At 40.2% G+C, this 27,299-nt stretch overlaps 1 protein-coding gene across 5 annotated transcripts in view; it reads left to right on the top strand.

Moving 5' to 3' along the window:
* SNX29 (sorting nexin 29) overlaps nucleotides 1–23,322 on the top strand; it is a 472,527-nt gene extending 449,205 nt beyond the window's left edge. For 4 of the 5 annotated variants that reach the window (XM_014577718.4, XM_089782297.1, XM_014577716.4 and 1 more), the window contains one exon: nucleotides 14,342–23,322. In XM_014577718.4, the coding sequence (XP_014433204.3) occupies nucleotides 14,342–14,471 (130 nt within the window). In that variant the 3' untranslated portion in view covers nucleotides 14,472–23,322. The remainder of the gene's footprint in view (nucleotides 1–14,341) is intronic. The other variant, XM_075899353.2, reaches the window with a different exon arrangement.
* The last annotated feature ends 3,977 nt before the right edge of the window (nucleotides 23,323–27,299 follow it).

Below are 27,299 nucleotides of genomic sequence, written 5' to 3'. Positions count from 1 at the left end.
TGGCTTGCATTCCTTCTTCGTTGTAAAGTTTGTGTTGAGTATCTAGTCATTGTCAACACTGATCCCCTGTCTAGCATTCAGAGTGCAGAAGATGGTGGTTAAATATCTTGCGTCTATAGGTTCTGCTTACAGAAACTCCCAGAGTCACTGGGAGTGACTGGCTCTGAGAAAAAAACAAAAAAATGCTGCCCCCATCAAATGATATAACCTAAAAAAGAAAACAGTGGGGAAACACTTGAATTCCTCTCTCAGGGGTACCCCAAGCTCTTTTGCCCCAAAAGAGCTTGAGAAAAACAAGCTGCCAGCTCTGGTAGCTGACTGCTTAGTCTAGACAGGCAGACACACACAGAGACGACACCCTCCCCCCCATTACTTTCCAGGACACAACAAGCAAATCATCACCTTAAAAAAGTGATTTTTATTAACAAAAGATATACTTGATAAAGCATACTTGGTTGCTAAGTGTTACAGATCAACTAAGTAAAAAAAAATTAAAACACAGAAAATCTCTGGGAACAGCCCTTAGATAGTGAATGGGAGAGGGAAGGCATGGATTCACACAGAGAAGTTCAAACCAAACAGTCAGAATAAAGAAAAATAGCCTGATCATGGATAGATACACTTTACAAATGTAGTGCCCATCTTCAAAAAAGCAAAGAAAGATGATCCAGGGAACTATAGGCCAGTCAGTCTTACCTCAGTTCCTGGAAAAATCGTGGATGGGATCCTTAAGGAATCCATTTTGAGGCACTTGGAAGAGAGGAAAGTGATCAGGAATAGTAAGCATGGATTCACAAAGGGCAAGTCGTGCCTGACCAATCTGATTAGCTTCTATGATGAGGTAACTGGCTCTGCAGACATGGGAAAGTCAGTGGATGTGATATACCTTGACTTTAGCAAGGCTTTTGATACAGTCTCCCACAATATTCTTGCCAGCAAGTTAAGGGAATGTGGATTGGATAAATGGACAGTAAGATGGATAGAAAGATGGCTAGAAGGCCAGACCCAGTGGGTAGTGATCAGTGGCTCGATGTCAGGATGGCAGTCGGTTTCTAGCCGAGTGCCCCAAGGTTCGGTTCTGGGACCGGTTTTGTTCAGTGACCTGGATGAGGGGATGGATTGCACCCTCAGCAAATTTGTGGATGACACTAAGCTAGAGGGAGAGGTAGATACGCTTGAGGGCAAAGTTAGGGTCCAGAGTGACTTAGACAAATTGGAGGATTGGTCCACAAGAAATCTGATGAGGTTCAACAAGGACAAGGGCAGAATCCAGCACTTGGGACGAAGAATCCCAAACATAGTTACAAGCTGGGGACCAACAAGTTAAGTAGTAGTTCTGCAGAAAAGGACCTAGGGGTTACAGTGGATGAGAAGCTGGATATGAGTCAACAGTGTGCCTTTGTAGCCAAAAAGGCTAATGGCATATTAGGGTGCATTAAGAGGAGCATTCCAGCAGATCCAGAGATGTCATCATTCCCCTTTATTCGGCTTGGTGAGGCCACATTTGGAATATTGTGTCCAGTTCTGGGCCCCCCACTACAAAAAGGTTGTGGACGCATTGGAGAGAGTCCAGCGGAGAGCAACCAAAATGATTAGGGGGCAGGAGCATATGACTTATGAGGAGAGGCTGAGGGAGTTGGGTCTTTTTAGAAGAATTAGGGGGGATTTGATAGCAGCCTTCAACTTCCTGAAGGGTTCCAAAGAGGATGGAGAGAGGCTGTTCTCAGTAGTGACAGATGGCAGAACAAGGAGCAGTGGTCTCAAGTTGTGGTGGGAGAGGTCTAGGTTGGATATTAGGAAAAGCTATTTTACTAGGAGAATGGTGAAGCGCTGGAATGGGTTACCCAGGGAAGTAGGTGGAGTCTCCATCCCTAGAAGTGTTTAAATCTCGGCTTGACAAAGCCCTGGCCGGGTTGATTTAGTTGGGATTCGTCTTGCTTAGAGCAGGGAGCTGGACTTGATGATCTTTTGAGGTCTCTGCCAGCTCTATGGTTCTATGATTCTATGATAAAACAGACTCCTGTAGAACCTCACTTGTTATGCCCTTCCAGCATGACTGTGATCCGTTAATAAGTACTCTTTGAGAATGTTATCCAGCCTGTTATGCACCCACCTTATAGTAGCTCCATCTAAGTTGTATTTGCCTAGTTTATTGATGAGAAGGTCATGCGAGACTGTATCAAATGCCGTACTCAAGTCTAGGTATACCACATTCACCACTTCTTCCTTATCCACAGGACTTGTTATCCTGTCAAAGAAAGCTATCAGATTGGTTTGGCATGATTTGTTCTTTACAGTTACATGCTGGCTGTTACCTATCACCTTATTTTCTTCCAGATGTTTGTAGATAAATTCCTTAATTATCTGTTCCATTATCTTTCCTGGCACAGAAGTTAGACTGACTGGTCTGTAGTTTCCTAGGTTGTTCTTATTTCCCTTTTTATAGATGGGCACTATATCTGCCCTTTTCCACTCTTCTGGAACCTCACCTGACTTCCATGATTTTTCAAAGATGATAGCTTAGTCACTATGTGCTGGCCAGCACTCCTCCTACCCATCACAACCATATTGAGCACTTAAGCAAAATAGACATGAAACACCTCAGCCTTCCTAATGCTGTCCATTATTAGCTTCTTTCCCATACTAAGTAGAAACCCTACACTTACTTAAGTCTTTCTCTTGCTCCTAATGTATTTAAGAACCTCTTCTTATTGCCTGTTATACCCCTTGTTAGGTGAAACTCATTTTGTTTGTCAACCCTTCTCATTTTGTCCTTACGTGATCATGCTTTTCCTTTGTGCTCTTCCTTAACAGTGTGCCCAAGTTTACTCTCTTCATACTATTCCTTTTTTATTTTCAGCTCATTAAAGAACTTCTGAAGGAGCCATATTGGCCTCTTTCTATTCTTTCTGCATTTCTTTCAGATCAGAGTAGTTCACAGTTGTGATTTTGATACTGTCACCTTAAGAAACTGCCATCTTGCCTGAACTCCTTTATCTCTTATAGTATCAGAGGGGTAGCCGTGTTAGTCTGAATCTGCAAAAGCGGCGAGGAGTCCTGTGGCACCTTATAGACTAACTGAAGTGTTGGAGCATAAGCTTTTGTGGGCAAAGACCCACTTCGTCAGATGCATCTCTTATACTTTCAGATTTTGTCCTATGGAACCTTTTCCTACCATTTCTCTTAGTTTGTCTAAATCTGCTTTAATTCTTTTTTTTAAAGTTCATTGTCCTCATGCCAGTCTCACTCCTTCCATTCCTTAGAATCATTAAATCAGTCATTTCATGATCACTTTTCACCAAATTGCTTTCAGATTCAATACCAATTTCTCCTGGATGGTCACATTCAAGTGTAAAATGATTGTCCCCTAATCACCTTCAGCACTTTCTGAAATAAAAATATATTTCAAGGACTTATTGGAAATTGTATTTTGCTGTTTTACTTTTCCAGCAAGTACCTGGGTAGTTCAAGTGCCCCATTATTTAGCAGGTCTTGTTTTTCTGCTGTTTGTTCTAAAATTGCTTCATCCACCCTCTCTTCCTGATTTGGAGGTTTCTTGTAGACCTCTTACCTTCTTTTAACTAGTTTGCCTCTTCCCTCCTTTTGAATCCTAGTACAAGTGCATATATATTGTTATGTGTAATAAGCTATCTCCTCCCTTTTTTTTCTATGCTCATGATCCTGAATTATCTATACCCCTCTATACTAATACTCCATTCATGGGATTTATCCCACCTCATCTCTGATACCAATTAAGCAATAGTGTAGCCTTTGTAATAATACTTCCAGTTTTCCTTTTTGTATAGATATCTAATACATTGAGAAATTTCTTTCACTGACTTCTCTCTTGTTGCGCTGATGAATTTACTTGAATTTTCCATGTCCCCCATAACACCTGGTTTCCTAAGGTCACCTTTTTAATGATTACCTGTGGACTTTTTTCAGATGTCCCCTCTGAATCTAATTTAAAGCCCTCCTCACTAGGGGTGTGTCTAGACTACATGCCTCCTTCGACGGAGGCATGTAGATTAGCCAGATCGGAAGAGGGAAATGAAGCCGCGATTAAAATAATCGCGGCTTCATTTAAATTTAAATGGCTGCCCCGATCTGCCGATCAGCTGTTTGTCGGCAGATCGGGGGAGTCTGGACGCGATGCGCCGACAAAGAAGCCTTTCTTCATCAGCACAGGTAAACCTGGTTTCACGAGGCTTACCTGTGCCGATGAACAAAGGCTTCTTTGTCGGCGCATCCCGTCCAGACTCCCCCGGTCTGCCGACAAACAGCTGATCGGCAGATCGGGGCAGCCATTTAAATTTAAATGAAGCCTCGATTATTTTAATCGCGGCTTCATTTCCCTGTTCCGATCTGGCTAATCTACATGCCTCCGTCGAAGGAGGCATGTAGTCTAGACACACCCTAGGTTAGCGAGTTAGAGACAAAGCTGTGCTTTCCCTTCTTGATCAGGTGGTCCTCATGAGCTCTTCCCAGCAGTTCTCCTTCCTGGAATACCTCTCATTTTTTTAGAAAACTTAAACCCTGTTTTTGACACCATGGCTACGTCTAGACTGGCATGATTTTCCAAAAATGCTTTTAACGGAAATGTTTTCCGTTAAAAGCATTTTCAGAAAAGCACGTCTAGATTGGCAGGATGCTTTTCCGCAAAAAAAGCACTTTTTGTGGAAAAGCGTCTGTGGCCAATCTAGACGTGGCCAATCTAGACGCGGTTTTCCGCAAAAAAGCCCCGATTGCCATTTTCGCGATCAGGGCTTTTTTTCGGAAAACAGTACTATGCTGTCTACACTGGCCCTTTCGCGCAAAAGTCTTTCAGAAAAAGACTTTTGCCCGAACAGGAGCAGCATAGTATTTCCGGAAAAGCACTGATGATTTTACAGGAGAGCGTCAGTGCTTTTCCGGAAATTCAAGCGGCCAGTGTAGACAGCTGGCAAGTTTTTCCACAAAATCAAATGATTTTGCGGAAAAACTTGCCAGTCTAGACACAGCCCATATGTACAGCCATGCATTCATCTTCAGGATGTACTTGTCCCTGCCTGTGCCCTTACTCTCCTTCATTTTCTTAAGCTCAACTAGGGGCATAGATGAAAACACAATCTGTGCCCCCAATTCCTTCATCTTCACTCTCAAAGCCCTGTAGACACTGCTGATGTGCTCAGTATCATTAGTATCCATGTGGATGAGCAGCATGGAGTAGTGGTCAAAGGGATGGATGAGCCTTAGCAGTGTTTCTCTAATGGCTCAGATGCAGGATTCAGGCAGGTAGCACCCCTCCTCGGACCTCATGTCAGATGGGCAGATGGATGCTTTCATCCCCCTCAGAACTTTAATGCTGCCACTTTTCAGGGGCGGTACCTGTAAGCCTTCCAACTTTGGGAGCAGACAGTGGCTTTTCCTCAGCCATTGATGACTGCTCCTCATCTTCTTTTGGCAGGACAGCATGTCAGTTCTTCACTGCAATGGATGTGGAATATGGGTTAGGTGGAGCACTATCTACTATCCTCAGTGGCCCACAGACATTCTCCTTCCCATAGAGCAGCCAGTTCTTATTCTTCCACAGGTGCCACTGTAGTGAGCTAGCATCCTCTGTCCCAGATGTTTCCACATGTGCCATGTTGATGAAGTCCTCAGGCTCCCAGATGGTATTCAGATGATCTCCTCCAGCAGCTCTCAACTGGTGCCTGGGAGACTTCATCAACAGACACCTTTTCTGTTGGGAAAGTAATAAAGAACCAAAGGTCATCAAAAAGAGCAGTAAGTCTAAGCTGTTCTCTACACCTCAGGTTCTCTGCACCTCAGGCAGAACTTGACACCATGACAAAATCAATTAAACTGAATTGGTATCCAAAACAAATGCTGGGCAGAATAATTAGGAATGCGTACAAGCTAAAAATGACTTAATGGGGAAACAGAATTGATTGTCCCAGTAGGATGCATTTATCTTCTGTCTCAGACAAATAAAGACTGTAAAAAAATAACCCTGAAAACTATAACATTTCACCATTCTTCTGCTGAATAGGCCAACATTTGAGAGGTATCCTAATTTCCACCAATTAGTCTACAAAATATATCCTGCAAAGACTATTATGTTTATAAGATGATGAAATAAAGAAAGAGCTGAATATTCAAATGAAACAGCCTAATAAAGGCCATCCTAAGCTTGGAAACTAACATTAGCCAAACGGTTTGACTTAAAATACAAATGCTGATAAATCTGTTATAAAAAAGAACAAATTAGAAAGGAGAGTGACAAGAATACTGCACATATGTGCCCAGAAAGCAGTTGGCAAAAATAATTTGAAATAGAATCCATTATACTGATTGTAGCCTTTATATGTATTTGCTAGATACAGGACCTCTGAAATGTGCATAGAATAGCTTGTACCACTGCACTTAACTTTACACTGAACTGTTGATTGGCTAAAAAGACATCTGCTTGAATGGAAAATACCAGTGCAGATCAGTCAGGCTATATGTCATTGCATTCATCAAAAGGAGACAAGTCAGAAGAATAATCATCTTTTCCTCGCCATTTCTAATTTCGCTCTCTCCTCTTCTCTCCCCTACACATTTAGCAGCTCCTGCATTTTGTGGCAGTGTTTTGTAAACCAGCACTTTCAGTGCTCAGCAGGCAGTCTGCAGCTGAAACTGACAAGTGTAAGACACTCTGAGATGCCGGCAGCCTTTTTCATACCGTTCCTACAGAAATCGAAGTTGAGAGGACTTAAGATGAGGCGAAGTTTTTTAAAAATATATGTCTTGAAAGCTCCTAACTTATTTTTGCCCATGTGACATCAGTTTCCATGGAAGCAGATCTGGCCACTAGTAGCTGAAATTGAATTTCAGCTGCTTGTGGATGTTTCCATAGAAAGGAGTGCTGGATGAGTGGAAATCCAGTCTCTGTATTATACTACATACATATTTTAATAAACTAAGCATAATAATTCTATATTTAAATAAAATGTAGAATGTGATATTAAAAATAGGTTTAAAATCATAATTATGCCAAATGCTCTAGGATATTGTTTTCTGTCACACTGGTGTAGATCAGGAGTAGCTGCATCTGCATCAGTGGAGTTACTCTGGATTTACACCAGTGGAACTGATAACACTTTGGTGTTTTCCATCCAATCAGATAAATCCAAGAAGTACATGTTTCTTAATCAAGATGGAGTCCTATTGATCCATAACTCCTTATTTCTGGAAAACCCATTTTATACCCTTTGAACTTTTTTTTTAATAGATTCTCTTCTGTCAGTCAAAAACAAGGGCAAGAGGCTTCCTGTTGAGTTAACACTGATAATTCATAGACATGCCAGTAGGAGGAGCTTGTGTATTAATAGATATTTCCAGTAAAACAAGTACTGAGTTACAATAGCTTATATATAACACTGTTTTCACATACATCATAAACTACTAGATGTTTAGCTGCATGATCCTACCAGTTGTCAGTATTAAAGGTAGTCTTGTTTGTTTCAAGAAATGCTAGTCAAACCAAAAATTGTTTATTTTTTCCCCTTTGTAAATCTGATGCTTATGTATACTGAAAATTACATGTAATTATTTTATTACCTCCAATTTGGCCTTGGAAGATGAGCTGACTGGAGTGGAACTATGATACCTGTTCCATAGCGTTCCCATGATCCTGGATAGGGATGATCAGCCTACAAAGTCATTATATCCAAAAGTCACTTGTTATAGAATCAGGATAGTAAACCAAATGGATTGATACTGTTTTTAAACCATGCCTAACAAATGAAAATGGACATGGATTTCAGTTAGCAGCTAAAGGTATTACAGTTATGATAAGCTGGAATGTTGGAACTTTATTTGTTCCAGGTCAGTCTGAGCTAGAAGCAGAGGAGATAAGGAAATTACAAGTTTCTTTTGCTACCCTACAAGAGATACAGTGACTGAGTACAGGAGAACTGACAGGTGGAAATTACACTTTCTTTTACTCTGGGCATTCAAGTAGACAAGCAAAACATAGAGATGGGGTTGCTATAGCAGTGGATAAGAAAACTATTACTTCAATGAACAGCTGGAAACTGGTGTCTGGGCAGATTGTCACGGCAGATTTTACGACTGCTTACAATAAGCTATGCATAATAGTGATTTGCTGTTATGCACTAATGGAAAAAGAAAGAGAGGGATGGACTTTATTAGCAGATGGATAATACTGTGGATGAGATTCCTGATCAGGATATGATCCTGATAAAGGGATATATGAATGCAAAGATTAGTAGTGGACATGGTTAGCAAGTGAATAGTGTCGTATCACACAGCATCATGACATCAAATAATAATTGGAAAAATATAAGAACTTATTGTGAAATGCATGGTCTGATTGTTGGTGGTAATTGGTTTTCTCATAAAGTCATGCAAAGAATTACATGGAACTCACAAGATGATTAAACCATAAACTCTAAGTTTTATCTTGATAATATAAGGATAGTTCTATGAGGGAAACATAAAAAGTGAGGGTTGAAAGGCCTTTCAGGATATTAATTTGTGATGATGAGGAAATCTCCCTTTAGGCTGGATGGGAAATATTCAAGGAAACATTACAAAACACAGTACAGGAACTTATTGGAAGGTATAAGCAAATGAGGAAAAGCAGGACAAGCAACAAAACATCACAGTAAAAATGAAAACAAGTCAAGTCTGTGGAAAAAGAGAAGCTGTAAAAGCATCAAGTAAAGTGAAAAAATTGCAAAGCTTGAACAAGCAATAGTTTAATACAAAAATATTAAATTGCATGGAAACACAATCAGGCCTATTATGCACGTGGTTAAAGGCCAGTGGACTGACAACAAGTGCCAAAGAGGTACTGGAAGTAAGGAAGAAACATTCCGACACAGTCATCCCTGCAGCTTATCTAGGTACTAGCGTTCTAGTCATGCTAGGTGAATAGGGCGGCTTTTAAACAGACTGGTTCTCTGAACTTGCCAGCAAGTTAAGGGATTGTGGATTGGATAAATGGATGGTAAGATGGATAGAAAGATGGCTAGAAGGCCGGGCCCAGTGGGTAGTGATCAATGGCTCAATGTCAGGATGGCGGTCGGTTTCTAGCGGAGTGCCCCAAGGTTCGGTTCTAGGACCGGTTTTGTTCAATATCTTTATTAATGATCTGGATGAGGGGATGGATTGAACCCTCAGCAAGTTTGTGGATGACACTAAGCTGGGGGGAGAGGTAGATACGCGTAAGGGCAGAGATAGGGTACAGAATGACTTAGACAAATTGGAGGATTGGGCCACAAGAAATTTGATGAGGTTCAACAAGGACAAGTGTAGAGTCCTGCACTTGGGACGGAAGAATCCCAAGCATAGTTACAAGCTGGGGACCAACTGGTTAAGTAGTAGTTCTGCAGAAAAGGACCTGGGGGTTACAGTGGATGAGAAGCTAGATATGAGTCAACAGTGTGCCCTTGTAGCCAAGAAGGCTAATGGCATATTAGGTTGCATTAAGAGGAGCATTGCGAGCAGATCCAGAGATGTCATCATTCCCCTTTATTCGGCTTTGGTGAGGCCGCATCTGGAGTATTGTGTCCAGTTCTGGGCCCCCCACTACAAAAAGGATGTGGATGCATTGGAGAGGGTCCAGCGGAAGGCAACCAAAATGATTAGGGGGCTGGAGCATATGACTTATGAGGAGAGGCTGAGGGACTTGGGTCTGTTTAGTCTGCAGAAGCGAAGAGTGAGGGGGGATTTGATAGCAGCCTTCAACTTCCTGAAGGGAGGTTCCAAAGAGGATGGAGAGAGGCTGTTCTCAGTAGTGACAGATGGCAGAACAAGGAGCAATGGTCTCAAGTTGTGGTGGGAGAGGTCCAGGTTGGATATTAGGAAAAACTATTTCACTTGGAGGGTGGTGAAGCACTGGAATGGGTTGCCTAGGGAAGTAGTGGAGTCTCCATCCCTAGAGGTGTTTAAGTCTCGGCTTGACAAAGCCCTGGCCGGGTTCATTTAGTTGGAATTGGTCCTGCCTAGAGCAGGGGGCTGGACTTGATGACCTTCTGAGGTCTCTTCCAGTTCTATGATTCTATGATTCTCTATGATTCTATGAACTAACATCAAAAGGAGAAAGTGCAGTAAACCAGTTAAAAAATTGGAAAAGGAGTAGACAACCAAATAGCTGAGCTGCTAAAAAAACAAAGGGATGGATGCTAGTCAAGCATTAGAAAAAAAATATACAAAAAGGTACATGAACAAGAGGAGGCACCACATGACCAACTAAAAGCAATAGCTAAACCAATCCTGAAGAAAAGAGATCCTGCAAATTCAAATGATGGAGGTACTAGCAGACTTACTCAGTGGTGCCTGCGTCATAAAGGACAGGGGGCTGGCCATGTGTGGGAGTGCAGCGCTCAGGGCTTGTGGCTGTGGGGGTGCAAGAGGCTGGGGACAGGGGTTGTGAGAATAAGGGGTGAAGGTGAGGAGGGGCTCAGGGCAGGGGGGGTCCCATCCAGTACAGACCTTTTCTCTCCCTCTCCCAGCCCCAGCCCCCAGGGGTATTTTCTCTCCCCCCCCCCCCCCCGATCCCACCCAGACCCCAGGGGAGTTTTCTGTTTCTCCCCCCACCCCCAGCCCACCTTTCATCCAGAGCAGGGGGAAGAGTTAGGGGCAGGGATGCTACTTACTCAGTGTGCTGCCAGGCAAAATGGCAGAGCCTCAGCCCTGCTGGAAACTCCTGTGTGATGCGGCTGCCCCCAGCGGACACTCTACAGCAGGGGTGAGGAACCTTTTCTGGGTCAGGGGCCACTGACCCACAGAAAACTCAGTCGGGGGGGGCCACACACAAGTGAGAAGCAAAAAGAAACACTCACTGACATGCCCCCCAACTGAGAAGGAGGAAGACATTCCCCACATTCCCCTCACACACTAGAGCCTGGGGGAGGGGAAAGTCCAGACTAATAGATTTTGTGTGCTCCAGCCCCGCAGTGGGGCGGCGGAAGGTCTGGAGTGCCAGCATGGGCTCCTCGATACTGGGAGGAGCTCTGAGCCTAAGGGGCCAGATCTAGCCACGCTGGACCTTAGATACCTCACCCCTGCTCTACAGGATAGTTTTCCCCTACAGGTTCGCTGTCCCCAGTGGCCACTCTCATATCACATCCCTCCAAACAGCAGCCCCTCCCTTTGCATGTTATGGAAGACTCTCCTTTTCCTGGGACAACCAACACCTGACCTTGCTTTAAGTTAGGAGAAGAGGAGCTGCACACCAAATTTAGGATTACTGTTTAGGAATTTTTGAACAAACGGACTCACAGATAGACACACAGACATACTCTAAAATATAGATAGATAGACAGACAGATAGTACTGGGAAAAATTATGATAAAGTAATTGTCACCAGATAAAGGACATTTCTAGAAAAATTATTAGGCAAAGAACAGTGCAACTTCAGACCAGGACCAAGTTGCATTTATTATTTATTCATGCCCATGCTTTTTGTTAATGGAACAAAAAGTGAGAAAGCAGGTTAAAGACGTTTGCTGTTTTCATCAGCTTCACAAAGGTATTAGAGTTGGTTTGTAGGAAAACCTGATGGAAAGTGGGAAAAGCACATAGAGTTTCAGATAAGGTAATTGCAATTATATAAGCTACATATAAAGATTCTTACAGGGCCTTAATAATTTCTAGAGAATTAAGCCACTTCAAATCAGTTTGGTGTAAGACAGGCCCATTGACAGTGTGGGGGAAAAGGGACAACTGCCCTGCTTCCCAGCGATTCAATAGGGCCCAGGGCTCCTGGCCACCATTGCTACTGTGGCGGCGGCTGGAGTCCTTGGCCCTTTACAACAGCGGTGGCTGGAGTCCTTGGCCCTTTACATTGCGGCCAAAGCATGCCACGTGGCACTGCAGGTAGCTCTGTTGGCTGGGGGGAGGTGGTACAGCACCAAGGGCCCCGCCCCTTCCAGCAGTACATAGCCTCTCCCCACATCTTGCCATGGTGTAAGAAAAGGGGGTAGGGAATCACAGTCACTTTTCCGCATGTTCTTAAGCATTAAGAATGTTACATGAGTTGGGGAATGTGGATGATCTAGAGCTAAACTCCTTAGCTTATGCAGATGACATCATGCAACTGGCATACACATTTCAGTTAATGATGATGCCATCTTGGATAATTGGTTATTAACATGGTGGTAATAATAATAATAATAAGTAATAAATACTCTCCCACAGCACCTATATTCATAATAATAGAATAGAGAAATCATTAATATACACAAGTGAAATTGATTCAGAAAGCAGGATCTTCTGGGTACTGCATATAGCTTTTGTTAATTTGGATTCTCCAGGGCTGTGATGTCACAAAATAAACAATCATAAAACCTGAAAATGCAGAAATGGAAATCTAATTATCTGTGGCTAGTACAACGTATGATTATGTACCTAGCTAAATGTTAATGTTTTGATTTTATTGAAAAGAAAGCAAGGAAATAAAGCTGTAATTTGTAAACTTTGCTATAGAACAAACAGAACAAGTGTGTTACTAGCTATAGATTTTGAGATTGCTAAGAACTTTGTGGAGCTATTTTCATGTAGTGGACTTTCTGCTCGCAGCAGAGGAATTCGGTATTAGGAGCTCTCTGATGAACTTTAGTTAAAATCAATATATTTAAAGAAACTGGGGCCACTTCAAACTATTCTGCTAAGGAAATGCACAATAATGAAACTTCACACTGTTCTTTGAAAAGCATTTTTATTTTCTGCTAATATTTTCAATATAGCAGTGCCTTTGTCAGGGTATTTTCTGGAACCTCTGTCCATTATGTTGGGGAATATTGGCAACTGTTCAACAGCCGTACAAAACTGATGGTTGCCACCGACAAAATGAAGTACTGACATACCTTACTACAGTAATCAGCTCTCTGAGGGTAAATTTTGCACTCGTGAACATAGCCTGTACGAAGCATATGTGCTACTTAAGTTCATTCCATTTAAGCCTTCAAAATACACTAGTGAGTGGGCTACATGAGTGGCCCTCTTTAATCTCAGTGGGCCACAAGGCTGTTGCAACCAACATGTTCTCCTGGGATAGGCTAGTTGTGCCAACTGCACTTGCACATCTAGAATTTGTGGGGTGTGCTGGTTGCACTGTAGCGGTGCTTTGATTGGAGGTAGAGGAAATATACAGCTCTTACACTCAATATGTGTGCAATCAGCTTGTACCTCACTTCACATGTCCTTGCTTTGTGTGCATGTTACCTTAGTAATACTGGTAGGAAAAAATGACACAGACAGACTCCAGTGGAATCTGGCAACCCTGCTCTTGGGCAACAATAAACAGAATGTCTCATGGGCCACACATAGAACAATGCTGGGCCACAAGTTTCCCACCACTGGTATAAATGGAATTTAAGGGTGCATATAATAACGATACTATCTCTTACATAATGCTTTTCATCAGTAGCTCTCCAAGTGTTTTTACAAAGGAAATAAACATTAGGAAGGCTCTCTGCACTGTGATAAATGTCATCCAGCAAGGAAAGGACATCTACATGGAGTGACTTCATTGTTTGCTTCAAAAATACATCCGCTTTCACCCAAAATAGTCAGGACTGCAGAAGAGCATCTCTCTTCTTAATTCATCAACAGAGATTGAAAATTGGTATAAATAGCTGATTTTTATATGTCAAAATAACTTTGACTTTGCATGCTGCATAACCTTGTTATCATTTGGCTGGTTTGTGAAATGCTAATCAGTGATGTTGATTGAGACGTGAGTAAACTGCAGATTTTTAAGTCCTGTCGAGTCCTCTAAAAGTATGGCAAAAGTACACTATTCCTTTGTACTACAATTTTTTGAGGAGTCTATAGTCTCTGAATGACACGCAAGTAAGCAGAATTTTTCATTGTTTTTCTTAGAATATTTGGTTTTCCAAGTAAGTTTTTTTTCGGAAGACTCAGTCATGTAAAATCACAGTCTGTTGTGGATCAGAACAGAATGAAGAATTCCCAGCGGTAGTGTTTTACTAATGTACTTTGTCATGTAAGGATACGTCCATCCATAATTAGAAAAAATTAACTAAGGCATCATCCAAACTTTTGCCTTTACATATATTCCTTTTAATGCCTTCTCTGAACTTCAACCAAGTGAGCTATGTTTTTATCCTAGAAATTGTCTTCCATAAAATCCTACTTATTCCCATTTTTACAAGAGCATTGTAATTCAGAGTTCTGTTAGCAGTATGAATAATTTAAGTCCATATAGTTAAAGGTATGTGCTGGATTCTCATAACATCTACTTTTTCTGCATATAGAATAACTACAAGAGAATTTACATACAACATCAACTTGTTCTGATGATTTTGTTTTTCTTTTTTCGTAGTGATATCCAGCCTGTGGGAGAACCAGTAAGCAAATGCAATCGCTCAAGAGTGACTACCCGCTTTCCAAAGTTATCTCGGCACCACCAGAGGGAGCCACGTAACTTAGAGCCTCAAAGTGGTGACCTCTGACCATCATCAGCACCCTGTATTTTAAACGGATCTATTCCATACTGTTGATTGTGAAATGCCCTGGGGAGGATTCCGCTGCATTGAGTTAATTCCTGAAAGGAGACTCTAAATACTATGGTTCATCATTCTGATTTAACAGGTCACTTTTGAAAGCAGCAAGCATTTTCCCACTGAAATATAAGAGCTCTTCACAGGGGACACAGCAAATTGTATACATACTTCCTTTGTTTTGTAAAGCATTCTTTTTTCTTCTGAACTTATTCTACTACTATGAATCCTGTATTTGTGCTGTAGTCTCTCTTCCACTAGTACCATCTGTTTCTGTTCCTGACATCTGTGTGCATCATGTCCAGAGAATTTTTTTCTAAAAAGAACCACTGTAATTATCACTAATCAATATGTGTCAGAAAGTTGCACTTAAAAACTTTCCTAACCCATTGCCTTTTGGAAATGGAATGACTGTTGCTTTTCGTTATGATACTCTGATGCACTCAAGGGGCTTTTAAAAACATTCCAAAGTAAATGGCAGGAGAAAAAACAGTAAAAAGGACAAAAATAGCTTTTGTATGTTTCTAGTCAGATATTCCCAGAAGCTCTCACTTGTGAAGAGTAATTCTTCAAAAATGGAGATTCTAATAATTTTCTATTGAAATTTTTGTTTTTGCTGCAAGGCAAAGTGCAGTATAAGACAACTCAAGAAGCTTATCAAAAAAGGAAACACAATGTTAACGTGTTGCAGATAGGATATTCTAGCATTTGGCTTTGTTCTGTTATTGATTTCTTGCTGATGTTATAAAAACAGTCTCTCAACATTAAAGTAAGGGGACATTTGGCCTTTCTTACAGCTACTTTGTAAAACACGTGAAATGCTGTTGCTAAAGGATTGAAAAGTGCCTGTCCTCTTTTTACTGTGAAGTGACTTGTAATGATGTTGTGAGAATAACTAAAGAAAACTGGGAGAATAATCGTTACAAGTTCTGAAAATCCTGAAATGGATCAACTGGAATCCAATTCACAACATCTGTTAGTAAAGATTGCTTTGACCACCTTTCCCCCTTCTGCATCCCAGCCCCGTACTGAGTCTTAACTAATATCCATTCATGTTTACTACAGAATATATTCTGCTTTATGTGTGTAACAGAACAAGTCTCTTCTCACAAATTGCTTGAATAATCTGTTTCCCATAGGCTGGAATATTGATATGGCTTTAATGAGTCTGCAACTTTATTATAAGATGTCTGTGACGACCAGGCAGATAAATTACACCCTGCAAGTAACTCCATGTTCATTCAGTTACTGCCTGGGCTTCCACCTGTCCTCACCTTTTTCCATCTCAGTCCCCCAACCACCCATTGCTGAGGCCTTGCAGTCCACACACCCGCTTGCAGGAAAGTTAAGGTAAGCAGTAAGAAAGGGGACTTGGCTCCCTAATGTACCATTTATAGGAGCCCTGAACACCACCCCTTTCTATTCCTTTAACCAGCACCTCCTTTTCAAGTCCTTTACAAAGCCATTTATCTAGTCACTGAACACCTTCTCTATTGAGTACCTGTACTGGACGTCTGTTCCACTTACATCATGAGTTATGACATACAACCTAACTCCTTTCACATCTCACCATAAAAAAGCCCTCCGTGAACCTGCAGTGCAGGAGGTAAAACCCTCACCTCTCTCTCAGGCCAATCTGCGAATGAGGGAAAAAGTCCTTCCTAGAAGCCCTGAAAGAAGTGGCTACTGCGATCAATGCCCACAGCAGGTCCTGACCAAACCTGGCATTTTGCTACCTCCAGAGGAGGAGCTGCCTTACCTTCTGCAAGGAAAAATGGCATTTCATGCCTGGGCTGCCCCTTTTCAACTCCTCCACCCTTCTGGTCGCAGGGACTGTGTCAGTGTCACTACACTGACCCCACCCCCTTTTACAGCAGCTTTTCACCTCTCTCCTTCTCCCTTAAAGCGTTGTTCTCTTTTCCTCAGCAAACTAGACAATGACTCCTGCTCAGAGGTACAGTGCAGTCATTTTGTTATTACACTGCCAGCTTATTATATTAATACCTGACAGTAGTTATAGAAACCCAAAATTTTTTTCAGAGGAATAATCCACTTATTAATGTACTTTTGTGAATGTAGAGCTGCTATTTTTAAAAGTCTAACAAACTGAGACCTACATTCTGCAAGCCAGTGTCCCATTTTGTGGCACTTATTCATGAGAAGCCCTATTGACTTCAGCCGGACAAAGCACATGAATAAGGATTGCTCGGAATGAAGAATGGTTGCAGAACTAGCTTCTGAGTGTGAAGAGCAAGTCCTATAATGCTAACACTGACATACACTGTGTGTAAATTTCAGTAAGTGATGGAAAAAGGCAACTAGCAGCAAGCAGCTATTAAAACGTGAGAGTCCAAAAGAAAAATTATGTCCCAAAAATGAAATATTACTCTTATACTTGCAATCTTATCTGCTCCTTCAGTATCTTCTGCACATCTATAAAAGAGCTCCTTTACAAATGAATACCAAAGGGCATCTTATTAGAAAAGCTAGATGTCTTAGTTACATCAGAAAATGACTTAATATTGATGTTTGAATCCAGTATGTGGGTGTTTGTTTAAAAATAAATAAATAAAATCTGCAAGCAGACCACAAGCTAAAGCATCTCCGAACCAATTAATTTGATGCATAACTTATATTTTGAAGTTTCTTTGTTGAAAAATTCATAGATTGACTAAGAATTCATATCTTTGAAAGGTCTAAAGGCTTTACAAGATTGACAGGAGTGTAATCTGAATTACTAATTCATATGCCAAATTTTGCCTACTAGAGTTGAATTACAAATTGAACAGAAAGCCCACCTTACATAAATTCCTTTAGGTAGAATTGGATTTAGATGTGTTTACCTCATGAATCTGTTTTCATCTTCAGAAAATAGCTCACAATGTACAGATTTGCCCTCCCTCCCCCCCGCTCCCTTGAAAAGCTGCAAATAGTGAGGAAACTTAATTTAACAGACGCACACTAAACAGGATGACGTGTACTATCCATATTTTTAAAACTGTCCTTTTGAGCTATTTACAAAGAATTTGCTCTCTATTGGCTCTTAAAATTCTCTCTCTCTCCTGATTAATTTGCTTTGCTTAATTTTTAGTATATAAATAAATATATCAAAAAATATTGGACTCGTTTACAGTGTACAGGTTGTTCTCTGCTAATTTTAGCATAAAATGCATATATAATAGTAAATTTAGGGGCTGCAGAGAACCTTCATTTTGTTATATTAACTTGTGTTCTTAAATATTCATCTGTGATCTCTTTAAGAAAATAGTTCAGTGGACTCTTTGCAATTACACAGTATAAAAAGTTATACAGTAGCTGAGCCTGTAGACTCAGTAGAAACATTCGATAACAGATTATACAATATGAGCCAGATCCTGCTTGCTTTACTCACATGAGAACCATGAGACTACTCATATGAATAAAGTGAACAGAATTTAATCGTTTAAGGATTCTTGCCAAGATTTTCAGAAGTGACTACTGATTTTGTCTGTCCTAATTTTTGGCACCTGAGACAAAAGAGGACTAATTACCAATTAATTCTAAGAACCTAGCCTCTGATGATCAAGCCTTTTAAAATGTTTGGGGACTGGAAATCTTGACCATGTAAGTTAAAAATCTAGAAATGTTATATTATGTTTGCATAGAAAATAATGTAATCATAACAATGGTTTATTATATATATAAGAATACTTTCAATTTCTCCCATGCACTTAATTAAATGTATGCAGTACTGCTTATTAAACACTGCTTTTGCAAATCTAACCCAGAATGGTAGTGAATGAAAGCAGTGACTTTCATCAGTCTGTGCAAAATGAGTTGGCAGCAATCCAGTTCTTAGTAGGTAAGTGTGTATATATATCACTGAACACCAGTGTTTTGTGGTAATCTGAGCAGTTAGGTTAACAATGAAATTGTCCTGTCTTTTCCAGAGGTGTCTTTCAGGTTTAGGATTGTGGCAAAACATCAGGACAGCACAGAGAAACTTTCAGTGCTACCTCCAACTCAGTACCTGTTCTGTATATTAGGGGCCTATGAAATCTGCATTAACATGAACATGGACGGAATCCTGGAATGGAAACATGGAATGCAGCACTATCCTCAAAAATAAAGATTTCTCTTCATTGCAGCCCCCAGGTTTGGAGGAGTTCTCTGTCCCCACTGCAGTGCTGGGGCTGCAGGGGATGGAATTATTACTTTTTAAATGGGGGGAAAAATCAGAAAATAATAAATCTGAAAATCCACAATAATAAAACACATTTCATAGGGCCTATGTATACAGACAGTTTGAATCTCCAATGGTCTTAATCTGGAATCTTTTGTGTATACTTACAAAAAATTGTAGAAAAGATTTTAATGCTATTTTTCTATTATAGTCAAAGTAAATAACTTCCTAAGAAACTTAAAGTAGGTAGCAGAACATTTTCAGTTTTATTGCAGATAGGATTGTCTACAGATATTCAGAATCTCATCTATTTAGAGATTCTGGCATTCTATACACAGAATATAATACACTGACTTAAATCCTGTCTTTAATCAAATTTCCCATTTAAATCAAAACAAAAAATTCCCAAGCTTATTCAGAGGCAGGATAATGACAAAGTAGCAAAAGCTTAACTTGACCTGTCTATTAAATCACACATTGGTGGAAGGATTAATAATTTCTAAGACAGTGTAGTTTAAAAAAATAGATGGTCAGACAGTTGTAAACAAATTATGTCATTGTACAAAATGTACTGCAAATTTAAACCATTGTGATGGGATTAATATGATAAATATTTGCAGATATGGCATAATGACAGTAAATTTGACTTTGGCTCACAACTAAGACTCAGCTGTTAAGGTGCATTTTGTTATGAAAGTAATGTGTAATTGTAGAACAATGGCTTATTTCAAGCTGTCAAATCACTGAACATAGTAGGAACCTACTAATATATAGGGTTGACTGGCTCAGGGCAGTTAGCTAGTAATAAATGGGACCTAGAATGAGTATTGCGTGAACTAGTGATGCTCTCTGTCGGTTCATATTAATGATCTAGAGAGGTGATAGTTTCTTATCAGTACATCAGAAGTAAAAGCTTTCTTTTGTTGTTTTAGAAATGGGCCTCAAGAAAACCCAAACTTTGCCTATGAACTCTAGTTGATGTATAAATCTTACCTATCCAAAGATGGCAACTGAATCAATCCATTTTCAACTGGGAAAATATTAAACTCTTGATATTTCACAAACTAATTCCCAGATTTGTAAAAGGTGATTTGAGAGGTTCCTCTGTTGTTGTTGGGGGTACACTGTAAAATAAAGGCTTCAGGCTTTAAGAAATTCAAACTCTGTCTGCTCCTCTGGCTCACTTTCTCCCAATGGGCCTCCTGCTAAGCTTGGGGCCACAGGGGGAAGTGAGTAGCATTGAAGGTCATGCAGGTCTTGGGGAGGAACTAGCATGGAAGCTCGAAGAAGGGAGTTGAAGACATGTTGCAAGATGAGGCTCTCACCTGAACGTTCTGGAGAAAGAGGCTCTCTTCCAGCATCTGAGGAAAGTTAGGAGTTAGAGAAGAAGTTATATGAGCTAAGAGGTAGGCAGGGAAGTAAGTTAGAGAAGCTGAACAGGAGTACATACCAGGACTAAGTCTGAAGTTGCTAGAAAAGTCACATTCTATTTCTAATTAGTGTCCTACTTACAGGCGTATGTTTGGTGGGACTCTCCCCACATCTTTTCTTAGTTCCGGATTTGATCCTTTTCACTGCACCTAGCTATTGTGAAAAGGGCTGCTAAGACTGCAGGAAAGTGAATTATCTTATAGGACAGAATTTCTGGACTAATTAATATTTATTAGCCAAGTGTACCTATAAATAAATGAAAAGCCTCAAATATGTTACATTCCTGAGTGGCATTCTTATAATATTAACTATTTGCAAACTATGGCAACATAAGTTTTAGTAACAGACATGAAGCTTTTAACCCTCCCTGATAGCAGAGTGTATAAACCAGCAAAATACATTCTATTTCCTTTATAAAAGCACCTGTTCATCAATGAGCTTACTTAAGGTTTTCACTTTCTGTTTGGATTTATCTTGCTTCAAAATTCTACTGGGACTTCTCTGATTCTACACAGATTTTGTATTGTTTTCAAAGGTTTCTGAAAAAAAACTAGAGCTATTAATCCATAGTTAACTTGTGATTAACTAAAAACATTAATCACAATTTAAAAAAATTAATGAATTGCACTGTTAATAGAATACCAATTGAAATTTAATAAATGTTTTTGATGTTTTTCTACATTTTTAAATATGTTGATTTCTGTTGCGACAGAATATAAAGTGTACAGTGCTTACTTTATATTATTTTTATTACAAATATTTGTGTAGTCAAAATGCTAAAAGAAATAGTATTTTTCAATTATAGCTACAATACTTGCATGAGATGAATCTCTATTCTAAAAGTGTAATTTACAAATGTAGATTTTTTTTTTTAGTTACATAACTACACTCAAACAAAACAAAATGCTAGAGCCTTCAAGTGTGCTCAGTCCTACTTCTTGTTCAGCCAGTCACAAACATGAAAGTATGTTTACATTTATAGGATATAAGGCTGCTTGCTTCTTATTTACAGTGTTACCTGAAAATGAGAACAGGCATTTGCATGGAACATTTGTAGCCAGCGTTGCAAGGTATTTACATGCAACAGATGTTAAACATTCATATGCCCTTCATGCTTCAGATGCCATTCAGAGGACATAATTCCATTCTGATGATGCTCATTAAAAACAAAAATCTGTTAATTACATTTTTGATTGAACTCTTTGGGGGAGAATTGTATGTCTCCTGTTCTTATTTACCCACATTCTGCCATATATTTCATGTGCTATCATACCCAGCATATGTTCATTTTAAGAACACTTTCAATGTAGAGTTGACAAAACACATAGAAGATACCAATGTGAGATTTCTAAGGATGGCTACAGCACTTGATCCAAGATTTAAGAATCTGAAGAGCTGAAATTTGTAACCAAACTTGTTTGAGTAATTGGTTGAACAAGAAGTAGGACTGATGGACTTGTAGGCTCTAAAGTTTTACTTGTTTTTTTGAGTGCCATTTTTTTTTGTACATAATTCTACATTTGTAAATTCAACTTTCATGATAAATCATTACAGTACTCAAATTTGGTGAATTGAGAAATAATATTTATTTTTTTCAGTGCTAGTATTTATAATAAAAAATAAATATCAAGTTGTCACTGTACACTTTATATTCTGTTTTGTGATGGAAATCAATATATTTGAAAATCTTAAAAACATCCTAAATATTTAAATAAATAGTGTTTTATTATTGTTTCACAGCAGTATTAATTGTGATTAATTTTTAATTACTTGACTGCCCTCTAAAAACACTTTTTTGTCCTACATCTCATGAATCAAAATATTCATGTTCTTAGAGTTACCCAAATTCCATGGGAAACCTGTGGAACAACTATTTTGAAAGCAGGTGAGATCATAACCAAAATTGTGCTTTTAGATTAGAGGGCAATCTCCTGACACAGAGGGGCGGTCACCAGATGGCACAAAGACATCATAAGGGATGTCAGCACAACAGAGTTAACTCAATGTCAGTGTTCTGTTCTACCAATGGGAGCTTCAGGCATATAGGGAAATTAAATTATCAGAGCCCAGATGACAGTGGAACTAAGTCCTTGAGTCCAATGAGAACAGCACCCTCCTGCTCATGCTAGGAGTATTCAAGCTCCATCTATTTGCATCATGAGACTAATGAACTTACTTGTCTCCTTACCGTTTCCTCGTTATTTTTTTGGCCTATCTCACATGCCACAATATGAAATATTAATTTGCTGAGAATTCAGCCATTTTGAATGCATGGTTTTATAGCATTAGATATGTGCAATGTCTTAAAAATCATTTTAATATATTAAACTAATACTATTATGAGTAATGCTTAAAACTATAAATTGATGTGCATTATGTTTATTACAATTTCAAGAAAAGATTAAATGTTTGCTTTGTACCCTTTGTTCTTCACGGCTGCTGCACAATGTTGTGACCCAGTAAATTTTGTGCCCTATTCTGTGCCCTGCCCCAAAAACGTTTACTTTATGGTCCTGTTACATATAATTCAATTCTAATATTGAAATCTATCAATACAGATATTTTATTAATAAGAACTCTCCTGATTTTTCTGTTTACATTGGCATGAATTTACACACAAGTAATTCACTGTAGTATTTAAGGAGGAATTGATCAAATACATTTGCACTGGAGTTTTACCAATATTTGAATAGCAGTACCCATGTCACTGAGAAAAGTTAAACTGGTAGCTGATTTAATTTTATGGATAATTTGAAATATTAAGAGTATATAAGTTTACATATAATGAATTTAAAGGAAAATAAAATCTTTTGAAAAGAAATAATAATTCTGAAGGTCTGCTCTTTCTAAGAAGTTATGAATGTAGAACAAAACATACTAACGTACTCTTTTGTCTGGGACCAAACCTGCTAGCGAAAGGTTTCTTTTTGCTTTTGTTACATAACTGTAGAAAATAGGAAACATTATTTTAATTCTAAGGTAGCATATATGTATATATAGTATTTAGATAAGCATCTATAAACTCTATTATTTGTAAGACGTTATGTTAATGTTTACATTTTAGAATTTTTACATAAATGTACATATAATTTTCTAAATACTTTGTTGTATTAAATATTTCTTTTGAAATCTGTGGTAATTTATTTGATTTAAATATCGCTATACTAACAAGAAAATAAAAATTTGGCATTTTTTATGTTATAAGATAGTATGTTTGCAGTCTGTTTGTGGTACTCAGCTATTTTAAAATAGCACTCTGGTTTATTTTCACATTTTAAATATGCAAAGTTAATACAAGCATAATTTGGGCTACATTTCCAAAAAATGTACTAGGCATCCGGTTTTAATTAGTTTAATATTCTCATTCATTGTGTCTGATGAAAAGTATTTGAGGTACAAAAATACTGTATGTCAGAAGTACAGTCAACCAAACACATAAGAAAACAAAACAGTAAACATCTTTAAATAATATCTTCATCTTCTCTTCCACGTTGCTTTCGGAAATTACATTTGCCATTGAAAATATCTTCCGAGCAAAAAGTAATAATATTCAATAGGGTTTTAGAATCCCAGAAGTTTTAAGGCAAAAGTAATTTAATGAAAACATTATTATTATTGTGAATATTTCAAACATTAAAACCAAACCTTTTGTTTTTGACATAGGACAAGTCACTTTGGACCTCTATATTTTCTTATCATTATTTCAGATGCAGTTAGGCAGTCAAGGATCACCAGCTGCATTCTATTCTGAAATCATAATTTTCATATAATGCCACTCTTTGGTTAGATACAGCATCGCACAGTATTTAGAGCAGAGACTGAGTCACAAAGATCTGAGTTATTTTCCTCTGTCTACCCCATGACCTGCCATGTGGCATCAAGCCATTTTGAAAATTAGACCCATTTTAATCTCACTCTGCCAAAAACTCACTGTTTTCTTCCTCCATAAAAGAGGAATAATAAAGCTCCTTCAGAGATTGCCCACACAGATCTACGGATGTGAGAGGTGTGTAAAGTTCAGAACCTTTTGGAAAGCAGCCGTTTTCATGGGCTTTGCATGCACATGCTACATGTTTATAAATGAGACTATAAAAAGCCTCCGTCCTCAACTCCCCCATTCAGTTTCTTTTTACTACCAAGGCAAAGCAATTGTAATTCCAGACCCCACCGCTGGCCCCTTGCTGCTCCCTGTGGTCATTCTGCAGCTTAACTCCCTCCTGCCAGACCCCTCCCTTTCCATTTTATGAGAACTAATCAAATTCCAGGCACATCTCATTGTCCTGGCACAACCAAACCCTGATCTCGCTTTAAGTTAGGATAAGAGGAAGCTGCTTACCAAATGTGGGGGTCCTAGCTCTTGTCATTTAGGAGGAGTTCTTGAACAAATGAACTCACAAACAGACTGACACGTATTTCTAAAATATATAAATAGATAATTTACACAGCAGGAAAAATGTTTTTGGAAGGGTTTCATAAGCTTTATTTTATCTTGTTCAAGAACAGAACTGAGCAGTTAATCTTTAATGCAGGCTAAAGCTTTTTTGTGTCTTAAATTTGTTTTTAAACAACAGCATCAAATGATTTTATTCTTACCATGCAACATCTCTTTATGCAGTATTGTGGCACAGTACTTAAGCCATGTAATGACCAGCTGAAATACAATACTTGCATCCATTTAAGCAAGGATGTTGTTAATTCAGCATGATACTGTACATAATATTTACTCTGTAGTGTTCCTGTATAGAAGGAGCAACATCAATGTTGGAATGTGTGATATAATAAGAACATTGTTTTGTCTCCCATTCACTATGGGTATGTCTACACTACCCCGCTAGTTCGAACTAGCGGGGTAATGTATGCATACCGAACTTGCTAATGAAGCCCGGGATTTGAATTTCCCGGGCTTCATTAGCATAAAGCCGGCTCCGCCATTTTTAAAAGCCGGCTAGTGCGAACCCCGTGCCGCGCGGCTACACGCGGCACGGGCTAGATAGTTCGAACTACGTAGTTATTCCGAACTATCTGTACGCCTCGTGGAACGAGGTGTACAGATAGATCGGAATGGCTATGTAGTTCGAACTATCTAGCCCGTGCCGCGTGTAGCCGCGCGGCACGGGGTTCGCACTAGCCGGCTTTTAAAAATGGCGGAGCCGGCTTTATGCTAATGAAGCCCGGGAAATTCAAATCCCAGGCTTCATTAGCAAGTTCGGTATGCATACATTACCCCGCTAGTTCAAACTAGCGGGGTAGTGTAGACATACCCTATCAGAGTTCGTTGTATATATTTGTTACTTTGCAAACTCCAACAGAAACAACTTGAATTTTTCTACCCCTGCTTTCAGAGTGAGTTGCCTCAGTAAGAAAAATATTCAGCCTTCTCTTCTACATAATGATATTAAGAATAATGCATTTGCTGCTTCATCTTTTAAGATCAGAAAGTCTGAAAATATCAGGCAATGTAGTCCAACACATACAACACAGTCTGGGTATGTCTACACTACAGCACTAATTCGAACTAACTTAATTCAAATTCGTTAATTCGAACTAAGCTAATTCGAATTAGTGCGTCTAGACCTAAAAACTAGGTCGAATTAGCGTTTTGCTAATTCGAACTACCATGTCCACATTGAGTGGACCCTGAACCGAGGTTAAGGATGGCCAGAAGCAGTGCCGGCAGGGCATCAGATTAGGACTTAGAGCGTGGAGCTGCTGCCTCAGGCTAGCCGAGGGCTGTGTTTAAAGGGACCCGACCCCACCCCGGACAGACAGCTCTCAGGGATTCCCCACCTGCAAAGCAGTCCTGGCTTGGAGTGCCCTGAGTGCCCACACTTGGGACATCACAGCACTCGGCCATCAGCCCGGCTGCACTTGCCGCAGGCTGCCATCTGGGGGGGGGGGGCAATCGGGGGGCGGAAGGAGAGCTTACACCCCGAGGAGCCCGCAGAGCCACCCCAGTCCTCCCCATCGGGGGCTCGTACCCCATTCCTCCCTCACCTCCTTCCACTTACCCCTCCCTAGCCCCCCTTCCTGATGTACAAAATAAAGGACACGTGTGTTCAAAAATAGAAACTCTCTTTATTGAACAAAACCCGGGGAGACTGAGAAAAGGAGGTGGGAGGGGGAAGAGAGAGGGTGGGAGAGGGGAGGGCAACTAAAATGATCAGGGGTTTGGAACAGGGCCCATATGAAGAGAGGCTAATTAGACTGGAACTTTTCAGCTTAGAAAACAGGAGACTGAGGGGGGATATGATAGAGGTCTATAAAAGCATGAGTGGGGTAGAGAGGGTGCATAAAGAAAAGTTCTTCATTAGTTCCCATAATAGAAGGACTAGAGGACACCAAATGAAATGAATGGGTAGCAGGCTTCAACTAATAAAAGAAAGTTCTTTTTCACAAAGCATATAGTCAACCTGTAGAACTCCTTGCTGCAGGAGGCTGTGAAGGCTACAACTAGAACAGAGTTTAAAGAGAATTTAGATAAATTCATGGAGGCTGGGTCCATGGAGTGGTATTAGCCAGGGGGTAGAAATGGTGTCCCTGGCCTCTGTTTGTGGAAGGCTGGAGATGGATGGCACAAGACAAATGGCTTGGTCATTGTTTCGGTCCACCCCCTCCAGGGTCCCTAGTGTTGGCCACTGTCAGCAGACAGGCTACTAGGCTAGATGGACCTTTGGTCTGACCCAGTACGGCCATTCTAAGCTCAGGGCTCAGGGTTGGGGGTCTCACTGGACCACCCTGATTTTCATGCAAACCTGCTCCTGGGTGGCCAGGCTGGCAGCTCTCCTGCCCTAGATGGCCACTTTCCTGTGTCTAGTGTGGAGGTCGTGGATGAGGTCCACGATGTCCGCACTAGACCAGGTGGGCGCCTGCCTCTTGCAGACCTGGGCAGGCTCCAGGGAGCTGCCAGCCTGGTCCCGGGAAGAGGGAGAGGGCTGGGTGGCAGCGGGTGGCTGGCTCATGCCATGCCAGGTGCAGGATCTGCTAGCTGGGTGCTGGCAGGCTTGCATCTGGCACAGGCACCGTAGCCAGCCCGTGCCCCTTTAAGAGCTCCGGGGCTGGGATGGGGGTAGAAGAGTTTCCCTGGTGGTGCCCAGAGTGGCCACCAGGGAAAGCTGGGGAGGGCTAGCCTCCCACTAGTTCGAATTAAGTGGCTTCACAGCCCTTAATTTGAACTACTTAATTCGAAC

The sequence above is a fragment of the Pelodiscus sinensis genome, chromosome 15 (assembly GCF_052426305.1).
Source record: "Pelodiscus sinensis isolate ZL-2025 chromosome 15, ASM5242630v1, whole genome shotgun sequence".
Classification (NCBI taxonomy): domain Eukaryota; kingdom Metazoa; phylum Chordata; order Testudines; family Trionychidae; genus Pelodiscus; species Pelodiscus sinensis.
The sequence above is the reverse complement of the archived record's forward strand: the minus strand, read 5'-3'. Positions and strand labels throughout refer to the sequence as shown.